Source organism: Adiantum capillus-veneris, chromosome 5, assembly GCF_014529385.1.
Source record: "Adiantum capillus-veneris isolate H3 chromosome 5, ASM1452938v2, whole genome shotgun sequence".
NCBI lineage: Eukaryota > Viridiplantae > Streptophyta > Polypodiopsida > Polypodiales > Pteridaceae > Adiantum > Adiantum capillus-veneris.
Genome location: NC_140935.1, coordinates 20,633,023 through 20,645,258, shown reverse-complemented (window position 1 = coordinate 20,645,258; position 12,236 = coordinate 20,633,023). Strand labels below are relative to the sequence as shown.

The following is a 12,236-nucleotide window of genomic DNA, read 5'->3' as shown; positions in this document are numbered from 1 at the left end:
TTTATGTGCTTCAAACAATTTTTGGCTATGGCTGAAAATGTCTCAAAATGTACTATGGGCACCCTCCGTTCCGATCGAGGGGGGGAGTATATGTCTCATGAATTTAATGCATTTCTGGCTAGTCGTGGGATAAAACACCAATGTACAGTGCCTTATACACCTTAGCAAAATGGTGTTGCTGAGGGGGAAAACAGGTCACTAACGGAAATGGCACGATGTATGGTAAAAAGTCAAGCTTTGCCGCATTCTTTTTGGCTTGAGGCCATCATGTGTGCCACTTATGTACTTAACAGGTGTCCTACGAAAGCTTTGCAGTCTATTACTCCATATGAAGCATGGCATGATAGAAAGCCTTCTATTGAGCACGTGCGTGTTTTTGGCTGTTTGGCATATGCTTTGGTGCCACAAGTGCAGCGCAGAAAATTGGATGATAAGGCTGTCAAATGTATTTTTGTTGGTTATAGTGATGAAAGCAAAGGTTACAGGTTGTATCATCCGCAAACAAAACGTATTCTGGTTTCACGGGATGTAGTGTTTGTGGAAGATTCTGTTCAGCCCTTGCTGTCATGTACTAGAGACAGTAATGTAAGCTCACAGGACATTTATGACACTTTGTTGCCTCTTTTCAGTGGTGGAAATACGAATGTAAGTTCTAATGAGGCAAATATACAGCCTATGGGGGTTTCTAAAAATGTTTTAGAACAGCCTATTACTGATGCAGATGTACATGATGTACTTGATGAGGAAAGGGCTGAAAATGAGCAGGCTAGAGGTATGCCAAAATGGCTGGTGCACACTTTGCGTGACAGTAAATTGGATGCACCTTTATCTAGTCGTACTCGTTCAGGCTCTCGCCATGCATCTTATGCATCAGATTGTTATGCTTTGGCTGTGTCTAGTTTACATGATGTTGAGGAGCCTCTGTCTTTTGATGAAGCACAGAATTCAGAAAATTGGATTGCTGCCATGAAATCAGAATATGATGCACTTATAGAGAATGACACATGGACTTTATGTGATTTGCCTCCTGGCAAAAAGGCCATTGGTACGAAGTGGGTTTACAAGTTGAAACGCAAGCCGGATGGTGAGATCGATTGCCATAAGGCTCGACTTGTTGCAAAGGGTTATGCACAACAAAAAGGCATAGATTATGAAGAGACTTTTGCTCCCACTTGTCGTATAACTACTGTACGTTTTCTATGTGCATTGGCAGCTCATTTTGGTTGGGATGTACGTCAATCAGACATTGTTACTGCTTTCTTGAATGGTGACATATTTGAGGAAGTTTATGTAACGCAGCCTCCCGGTTTTGTCATAAAAGGACAAGAGGACAAAGTGTGCAAATGTAATAAGGCTTTGTATGGGTTGAAGCAATCTCCTCGTGCTTGGTATGAGAAAGCTGACACTCATTTGGTTAAACGAGGCATTCGTAACAGTCCAACAGAAAGCACATTGTATGTAAAGCGTGAGGATGATGTATTTCTCATTGTGGTTCTTTATGTTGATGATTTGCTGATCACTGGACCAAATGAGAGACATATTGCTGAATTTAAGGCTGATTTGAATGCTACTTTCAAGATGAAAGATTTGGGGCTGTTGCATCATTACTTGGGTATACAGTTTAAGCAGTGTGATGGTGGTATTGCCTTGTGTCAGAAAAGTTACATAGAGACATTGCTATGTAAGTTTGGACTTGAGGATTGCAAACCTATTGCCACTCCCATGGAAACAGGTTTGAAGTTGAGTCTACATGATGCTGGCGATCTTGCTGATGTCACTCTTTACCAAACTGCTGTTGGCTGCCTCATTTATGTATGCAACACGAGGCCAGATATTCAGTTTGCAGTCTCGCAGGTCAGCAGATTTATGCATAGCCTAGGGTCTAAGCATTGGTAGGCTGTCTAGAGGATTTTCCGCTACCTTAGTGGCACTTTACATCTTGGCTTGTTTTATCCCAAGGGGGGATCATTGCCGCCAGACTTACATGCTTTTTCGGACTCAGATTGGGCTGGTTGTTTTGACACGCGAGTGTCCACAAGTGGTTTTTGTTTCATGCTTGGCAGTTCATGTATATCATGGTTGAGTAAGAAGCAACCTACTGTGTCCACTTCGATTTGTGAGGCTAAGTACAGGGCAGTCTTCACAGCTACGGTTGAGTGTGTATGGCTCAGACGCCTTATGGCTGACTTGGGTGTTGGACAGGACACTGCCAACACTATCTACACTGACAGTCAGAGCGCATTGGCAGTTGCGAGGAACCCAGTTTTTCATGCTCGCACAAAGCACATTGAGGTGCATTACCACTATGTCAGGGAGAGGCTCTCAGCAGGAGAGATCAGCTTGGCTTATGTGCCAACACAGGACAACCTTGCAGATCTTTTCACAAAGGCATTGTCTCGTGAGAAGCTTGTAGCTTTCCGCAAAGCTTTGGGCTTACTCCCCTTTGTGGACTGATCCTGTCCTCAGGGCATGGCACTTCCCTTTACTCATGTGCCAGCTCTCGTTCACCGCATCACTCCAGGGGGGATTTGTTATCATATACATGTGGTAGTGATGTGTGTGAACACACTAGGACCGTCGGGGCATTTTTTCCCTCTTTAGGAGGTTTTCTCCCCCGTGCATTGTATGTACGCCCATCGCTCTAGGGCTATCTATCTTTCCATTGCACACTAAGTAACACACTCTCTATTGTGTGCCTTGAGCTTCCTTCGTCTTCTCCAAGTTGTGTGTGTTTCTCTGCAACCCTAATTCCAACAATTTCACTGAGCGGATGTGAGGAACAATGGTGCACTTCATAGACAACGCAATTAATGCATGAGCCTACACATTCTTTACATCCCAATGAGCTTGTTCTACCGTAGGCAAAACAACTCTAACAGTAGCAATCCTTGCACAAGACCTGCAACATCCTCAACATCGCCTACATCCTCAGAACCAGGACGTACATCAATGCCCTGAACAATGTTCCAGATGCCCTTTGACACAAGAACATGTTGCATCATATAAGCCCACATAGGGTAGTTGTCCCCATCAAACCTGTCCTCAGCAGCAAACATCTTGAACAAATCTGTGTTGTTGTTGTCAGCCATGGTAAATGCTGCACTTGATGTGAAAACTGCCCGAAAACAGGAGAAACGGAGCGGGAACAACACGTGCTGTATAGCACAAATAGTAGAAGAATATAAGGTACCTGTTATGCAAAAAAGGGCACTGACAGAAATTCTGCACAAAATGACGAAATAGCCTGTGCAGTACTGCCTGTAGTGGAAACGGAGGCCGAAATGAGCCCAAATCAAAAATCTGAGCAGACCAAGCTCTACGAGCTTACCCAAAATATTAGTCTACCTGCGAACGCTCGCCAAAGCTCACTGGAATCGAAGAAAGTGAGCAGGCGTGTACTAGAGCAGTTGGCGACTAAGCCCGGGAAGAAAACCTGCTCTGATATCAATTGTTGGAATTAGGGTTGTAGAGAAACGCACACAGCTTAGACAAGATAAAGGAAGCTCAAGGCACACAATGGAGAGTGTATAACTTAGTGTGCAATGGAAAGATTTATAGCCCTAGAGTGATGGGCGTATATACAATGCACGGGGGGAAAAAACTCCTAAAGAGGGAAAAAATGCCCCAGCGGTCCTAGTGTGTTCACACACATCACTACCACATGTATATGGTAACAAACGAATAAAAAAACAAATTGTAGCAATCTTTCATTTTTCATACAAACATGTCAAACTAAGAACACTTAGTACATAGAATTGAGATGCTAAATGAAATCTATGGCAATGGTTGTTCAACATAATAAAATAGTCTTATGAACTCCTTACTACCAATCTACCATTATTGCAACTTTTGAGACACACATCTAGATCCACACAATGTCTTGTGTACTCCCATCTTTGCCATTGAGGATCCAAATTAAATGTCAATCTGCAAGATTCAAATAATTCGCTGTAATTAAATTAACTCACCTAAAAAGTGCCCTTCAAGAGCAATATTGCTTTTAACTAGCCCTTCCACAAGAAGGAAATTTTTTTGATATATCCCTTCAAAGGAAAATCCTAGAAAATTGTCAATTTCTCTGAAAGGTCAAATATGGAATTCAAGGGCTCTACAACCTTAAAAACCAAACTCTAATTCCCAATTGCAATAAATGTTTCATTTAAACTAGGCTCTTAAGGAAAAAGTACTTAAAACTCTCAAGGTTGTGTCATTTAAACAGTTGGGCATCCCATTTTTATTAATACTTAAACATGCTTACACAATTTAGCCAAGAAAAGAAATATTCATTATATATATATATATATATATATATATATATATATATATATATATATCTGTCTTTTAAGTCAGTTTCATGTCACACACATAATATTTTATAGAAATTAGGTTTTTGCAACTGTATGTACATATCAATAAGGCGAAAAACATGGGAATAGGTGAGGTTACATCTATACTTCCAATTGGTATAGCTAGAACATCCTCAATAATAAAAATGTAAAATCCTCAATACTCACCCCTCCCTTTATACCCCCCCCCCCCCCTTCCTCTCTCCCCCCTCCATTATACATATGGTGTAACCATGAGATAATAGGGGGCAACCTCTTATCGTATAAGCATATGTACCATCTTGAAGAATGGGAGGGTTTGAATGGCAATTATCTTGAAGGATTTCTTGTTTTTCAGAAGAAGCTTTCTTGTTTAGTGTCGTTATCTTTCTTAGTAGCTCCATGAGTTACTTTTTTGTGACGTTGTTGGCAGTATGATTAGAATGGCGAACAATGGCCTAGATCATGCCAAGAGGCCAACTCCTAGCTGTAGAATGTAAAAAAGTACATTGGGCTCACCAAGTAAATAGTCTCTATTTTACCTTTTTTTTTCAACCCGTCAACCTCTCAACCAGCATACGCGTCTGCAAATCTACTACACCTCGTCATAGTTCATGCACCTTTGGTTCTCAACAACCATTGTTTAAGGAGAAATTATTGTGCAACCTCTCTCTCTCTCTCTCTCTCTCTCTCTCTCTCTCTCTCTCTCTCTCTCTCTCTGAGCGAACATCAGGCTTTGTGTGACTGTGTGGTACACCAAGATCTTTGATGAAATGCTTCACAGTTTTGCGAGCATTCTTGGGTCCTCTTGAAGACACCGTGTTTGAACTAGTTGGTGTTTTTCAAGCAAGTTGGTCAAATGTTAGGCAATCTCCCCCTGTTTTCAAAATCCTAGCTTGGGTAGTCTCCATGCAATCACAGTGCTACAATTTTCAACACATGAAGCTCACATACACTAACATCATTCCTTGTCCTTCATATATCTTGTAGGTTGGCGGGTCCACTTCGTTCGACGTATGAACAAACACTCGAGGACAACTCCACTGAAAGGATTGTCGCTCTTTACCAAAAATATGTATAGCTTCACAAGAAGATTCGAATAGACATTGCCACTTTTAGCTAGGTGCATTACACTTTGTCTTCTTGTTTCACCCACCATTAGGCAAGTCAACACCCATGGCTTGCATGAATTAAAAATGCATGTCTTCAAATATTTACTTGCCTAGCAAGTTTCAATTCCCACCATCGAGCGAAAGCTTGTTCGGTGATCTCTTGTTCTTCATAGTTACTTGGCCTTTCTCCCATTAGCATTACCAATTCCTTCACCTTGACATTCACATCAGCATCAACTTGATCATATATAAAGCCTATAGCTAATCATAACTCTCGTTATTTATGATAAATGGAGCAACTTAATGAATGATGCCTATTGGCAAATTCACATACTTCTTGATATTACCTTTTGAGCTATCAAAACATATCAACTCTTTCTGCCTACCCCACCAGCATAACCAATTACGAGGATGGAACCTATCATACTCCTATAGGCACAATCCACAAGGCACTCTAACAAGTCGTACATCCCCATTAATGCTAAGATTGAAGAAACATTAACAAACAACAACCCATAGCTAACCCCTTGAACATAATAAGCTCAAGAGTTTTTCATCAAAACAATGTTATTTATTAAATTTCTATAGCGAATGACATGGGGCTCAAATCCAAACTAAAATGCCACATTGAGTGGCCAAGGAATTCACTATTAGTAATGGAGGTATGTTGCGCGTGTGCACCCATATTAGAGAAAACTTCTATATACAATCCATTCCATACTAACCATCCCCTCTATATACAAACATTGTTGCAATAAATTCTAACTCCCTATCTTACATATATTGATAATTTGTAAAATATTTGGTAGCATCCCTTTGCATAAGGATCAATTTCAAACCAAACCATGTGCCACTTTAGGCGGATTCCCATATAGGATTTAAGGCAAAAAAAAGATAATTTAAAAAAATTCCTTGAATAAATATCACAAACAATATTGAAAATGAATGACTATAAGAAGATTAAAGCTCTATTAAAATAAAAAACTATAAATCCACTGCTTATAGAGACACCACTCAACTACTGAAGTACAAAACAATTGATTGAAAGAGTAGTGATTATCAATCTCCACTCTAATAGTTTGTATTTTTTTTACAACAATGAATGAAAAAACAAATTGTTACAATCTTTTATTTTTTATACCAACATGTCAAACTAAGAACACTTAGTACATAGAATTGAGATGCTAAATAAACTCTATGGCAATGGTTGTTCAACATAACAAATAGTCTTATGAACTCCTTACTACCAATCTACCATTATTGCAACTTTTGAAACACACACATCTAGATCCATGTCAAACTAAGAACACTTGGTTCAAAGAATTGAGATGCTAAATAAAATCTATGGCAATGGTTGTTCAACATAACAAAATAGTCTTATGAACTTCTTACTACCAATCTACCAATATTACAACTTTTGAAACACACACATCTAGATCCAGACAATGTCTTAGGAGAACACAAAGTCTTGTATTCTGCCATCTTTGTCATTGAAGATCCAAATCAAATGTCAATCTGCAAGATTCAAATAATTCACTGTAATTAAATCCACGCACCTAAGAAGTGCCCTTCAAGAGAAATATTGCTTTTAACAACCCTTCCACAAGAAGGGATTTTTTTTTTGATATATCCCTCCAAAGGAAAATCCTAGAAAATCATCAATTTCTTTGAAAGGTCAAATATGGCATTCAAGGGCTCTACAACCTTAAAAATCAAACTGTAATTCCCAATTGCAATAAATGTTTTATTTTAACTAGGCTCTTAAGGCAAAAGTACTTAAAACTCCCAAGGTTGTCATTTAAACAGTTGGGCATCCCATTTAAACAGCGATAAGATTTTTGTCTTCATAAGACTCTTGTCCATATCCATGTTCATGTAATAAAAGACTTGCATCATTGGAGTGTGAGATGTATAACTACCAACACATATTTTCCATGCTCTATAGATAGCTTGTTTTTGCCATTAGTGGCTACTTTCGCATTCTTTTGTTAAAATTTTTTAGTATTGTAGTAGTGAAGTGTAGATGAAACAATTCTCCAAAACATAAAAACAATTCACGAGCCTCTTTGAAACCCACCGATAAGGATGATTGGCATGAGTAGTCTTCCTAGTTAAAGGATTCTCTAATTTATTTGGATTTCTTGAAAAATTGGCCAACACTAGCATTGTTTTGGGAGTTGTATTGTATTAATACTGTCGTTGCAACAATGATGTTTGCCATGATATGATAGTAAGTACCCAATGAAACTATATAGGCAAATAACAATAATCCTATTAAATACAATAATTACCAATTAGTATTCTACAGGTGTTCACTAGTGTACAAGAGCATGCACACAAAAAGAAAGGGGAGAGAGAGAGAGGATTGTGCACAAGTATCTCGAGGGAGTCACAAATTTTGTGACTATGGAATATTGTGCATATGGGTGTTACACAAAAATAAATATTGTAGAGAGAGAGAGATGTCGTCCAAGACTCTTATTTTTAGAGGCACAGCGAGAGAGGGTAGGGACATTGTAGGAACTATTCCACAACAATTGTGTACATATGTGTGTGTGTGTGTGTGTGTGTGTGTGTGTGTGTGTGTGAGAGAGAGAGAGAGAGAGAGGGAGAGGGGGAGAGAATTTTGATTGCATAATCAAAAATAGTGAGTTTATATATTATTTGCTAAGCAAGCAGGTTAAAAGCGAAAATTTTATAGAGAATTTAAAAGCGAGTTATATAAGGGGATGCATTGGTCTAAAATGGCAAGCCCAAGGTGCTGCTTTTTTTAAAAAAGATCACCCCTGCATTTATCACTTGCATGCATTAGTTGCATATCCATCAGAATGACATGACCTTTGAAAGGGTCTAGAGAAATGTAGGTTATCAGGTGAACTAGGGTCATGCTCTCTGTGAGAAATGTTTAAGATAAATAAATATAGGTACCCCGATCTATCATTTGCATGCATTACACATTCACCATCATAATAACATGACTTTCAAAAGCCTTAAGGTAAGTTAGAATATTAATTAGGTGAAATTTTCATCGCAAGTGCGGGTCTTCGAATTCATGAAGATCCAAAGGTGCACTAGAAGGAAGGGCAAAGAGGTGGAAGATCAACCGAAAAGTAACAAAGAAGTTTCACACCTATTTCGTGTTAGGGCAAGGCATGGAAGAATATAATTTGTTAGATATGTTCAAAATCAACAAGTAAAGGCATGTAAGTAATTTTGTTGAATATGTTCAAAATCAACTTTGTTAAATATGTTCAAAATCAACAAGTTTCTATCATCTACAAGGAGGTGGTATCACATCCTTTTCCTATGTACGAAAAGGCATGTAAGTAACTCTGTTGAACATGTTCAAAATCAGCAAGCTTCTATCTGCTATGATCAACTCCTAGCTATGTAAATGACAAGTTAAAGAGGTTATGGTCAAAGATGTAAGCACAAAACAAAATCAACAAGTTTCTATCATCTACAAGGAGGTGGTATCACATCTTTTTCCTATGTACGAAAAGGTATTATGGTCAAAGATGTAAGCACAAAAAAAAGTTCCTTACTCTTAAGAATGTGGATGGAGGAGTGAAGACGTTAGATGATGGATACTACCAATATGTAAGAGATTGGAGCTCAAATTTCGATCAAAATTGATAGAATCGAGGATGGCCAATCACAAAAACGCGATGTGCCATGGTCATCTTTGGTTGATTTCTATTTTTGGCAGTGAAATCTTGGTGGATTCTTTTTATTTTGACAGTGAATGTTTGCTAGATTGTTTTTGTCAAAGGAAGAGTCCTCGATTTGATGTGGATCATTGTTGTGCACATGAGAGAACATTGTGCATTAGTACATGGAAACATATTCATTATGCATATCCTATGTTTCTGGAGAAGGATCGTGGATAGAGCAAGTAAGAGCTCTCTCGATATGATGTGGATCATTGTGCACAACATGAACACGAGAGATGGCATCGGCACAACATGAACATGAGATGGCATTGTGCGTTAGTACAATGAACAGGAGATGGCGATGAATATTTTCTAGATTATGTGGATCATTGTGCACAACATGAACACGAGAGATGGCATTGGGCGCACAACATGAACATGAGATGGCATTGTGCGTTAGTACAATGAACATGATATGACGATGAGTATTTTCTAGATTGTTTTTGTCGAAGGAAGAGTCCTTGATTTGATGTGGATCATTGTGCACAACATGCACATGAGAGATAGCATTGTGCATTAGTACATGGAAACATATTCATTATACATATCCTATGTTCCTAGGAGGAGGATCATGGCTAGAGCAAGTAAGAGCTCTCTCGATGATGTGGATCATTGTGCACAACATAAATGATCCACAACATGAAACATATTCATTATGCATATCCTATGTTCCTAGGAGGAGGATCATGGCTAGAGCAAGTAAGAGCTCTCTCGCATGATGATGTGGATCATTGTGCACAACATGAACACGAGATGGCATTTGCGTTAGTATGATTTTATGTGGATCATTGTGCACAACATGAACAACATGAACATGAGATGGCATTGTGCGTTAGTACGATTTGATGTGGATCATTGTGCACAACATGAACATGAGAGATGGCATTGTGCGTTAGTACAAGATTATAATCGTGCTTGCTGGAGCGTTTCTATCATGGAGACATGAGTTCATTATGCATATCCTGTGTTTCTAGGAGGCTCATGGCTAGAGCAAGGCAAACAGTCCTCCTGATTTGATGTGCGTTAGTACACGATTATAATCGTGCTTGCTGGAGCGTTTCTATCATGGAGACATGAGTTCATTATGCATATCCTATGTTTCTAGGAGGCTCATGGCTAGAGCAAGGCAAACAGTCCTCCCCGATTTGATGTGGTTTATCCTATGTTTCTAGGAGGCTCATGGCTAGAGCAAGGCAAACAGTCCTCCCCGATTTGATGTGGTTTATTGTGCACAACATGCACATGAGAGATGGCATTATGCAAAATCATAATAAGATGTGCATAGCTAACAACTAGAATAAAATCATGTGTACATGCAGGTGCAACTAAATGGCTATATAACAATAATCGTACTATATTAGCAATTAACAATTAGATTAGGTGCAACTAAATGGCTATATAACAATAATCGTACTATATTAGCAATTAGCAATTAGTTTAAATAACCGATTAGTATTCTACACATCTGTTAAACTAGTGTACTAGAGTACCAAGATGGGATCAAGTTTTTGAACGAGTGTACCAAGATGGGATCAAGTTTTTGAACGCGCAAAACCATAAGATTATAATAGAGAGAGGATAAGATTTTCACAACGTAGGAAGGGGGGGGGAGGGGGGGGGGGGGGGGGGGAGAGTAACATCGTAGGAAGATTTTTCTTATGAGAGAGAGAGAGAGGTGTCGCATTTGCACTGCATAACCAAAATTAGTCGCATTTGGATTGCATAACCAAAATTAGTGAGTGCTACTGTGCTACATACTATTTCGCTACGCAAGCTGAACTGTACATTTATTTAGCAGCTATATATCTACTCATTTGGTCCTGAATTTGGACTCGTCGATATCCACGCCTTTGGCTTGGGCCGCTTCCCCGCCGGACATGTTGTCGGTGGCCAGACCACCCTTGCGACCCATCTCCTGGTAGCCCTCCCGGCCCATCTGCTGGGCGCGTGCCTGGCCGCCCTTGCTCCCCATCTCCTGGTATCCCTCGTGGCCCAGCTGCTCCGCCCGCGCTTGCCCACCCTTGCGCCCTCCCTCCACGATGCGTTGCTACAAAAACACACATCAACCAAGCCTTCATTCACTCAATCACATAGCACAGGATGAAAACCAACTTGAGATGATCTCACATGCATTTGTACAGCTGCAACAAACCTCCTCTCTTCAGAAAGGAGAGAGTTACCTGTGCCTCTTCAGAAAGCGACATCTTAACGATCGTGTCTTTCCGCGGATTAAGTCTACGCAGCTACAGCCAGTGCTGGCGCTCCTTTCTCGGCGTTGTTGTGTGATAAGTGTATATTGTGTAGATGTGCTCTAGCCAATTCGACAATTGCAGAGGCGGGCTTCCTCCTTTTATAATACAAGCGAGCAAGTACGCAGCGCTGCGTCTGGTGGCACGTGGAGCCTACGTAGTTTTACCAGCGCGAAGGTTGAAATGGCACGTCCCCACCTTGCTCATTTAACTCCTTCTGTAGACATGTCCACAAGAGAAGATTCAAGAACAAGAGTGTGTCGTACACATGTAGAAAAATCTATTTGATTAGAATCTTCAGGAGATACGTATGTCGTACACATCTAGAAAAATCTATTTGATTAGAATCTTCAGGAGATACTCCTTTGGCCTGAAAAGCAAAAAAGAAGCGTGCCAACTCAGAAGGCCAAAAGGGGAGGCAGAGGCAACCAGGGCCAGGTAGCACCGTAGTAGGACGGGGCTCGTCGGAGGAGTCGACGACAACAGTGACGCAAGAAGACGGGGCTCGCACAACAGTGATGGAGATCGCCGGGGTAGGGCCAGGGCATGGTCGAACACATTTTTAAATGAAAAGAACAATTGACAAGGTCTCTACAGAGCATGCCTTTGCATGAGTGGTCTATCGCAGATTTAACTTGCGGCTGTACCAATTCGAATACCTATCCTATCATTCAAATTTGAGGCCTGAATTGCAGGGTGAATTGCAAGGCAAGCCATTGGCTCAATGGAATCTATGACGATTCTAGGCAATATAATAACAAAGTTACCAGTATGAGTATTATGGGCAATTTTGAAGTCATAGGAACAAACCTCGTATATTTATCCCCCGAGAGAGAG

The 12,236-nt window shown here is 40.0% G+C and overlaps 1 protein-coding gene across 1 annotated transcript; it reads right to left on the bottom strand.

Moving 5' to 3' along the window:
• Positions 1–10,844: 10,844 nt before the first annotated feature.
• On the bottom strand, positions 10,845–11,488 carry LOC147456977 (protein SLE1-like). Its single transcript, XM_086513486.1, has 2 exons — positions 11,331–11,488; positions 10,845–11,197 (listed from the first exon to the last, which is right to left on the bottom strand). The coding sequence occupies exons 1-2, from the start codon at positions 11,352–11,354 to the stop codon at positions 10,961–10,963; spliced, it is 261 nt and encodes an 86-aa protein (XP_086369612.1). The 5' UTR covers positions 11,355–11,488; the 3' UTR covers positions 10,845–10,960.
• Positions 11,489–12,236: the final 748 nt, after the last annotated feature.

Coding starts and splice junctions, on each gene's coding strand:
- LOC147456977 (XM_086513486.1), bottom strand. CDS start 11,354: ATGTCGCTTTCTGAAGAGGCACAG. Junction 11,198..11,330: donor CGCTTTCTGAAGAGGCACAG/GTAACTCTCTCC, acceptor GTGTTTTTGTAG/CAACGCATCGTGGAGGGAGG.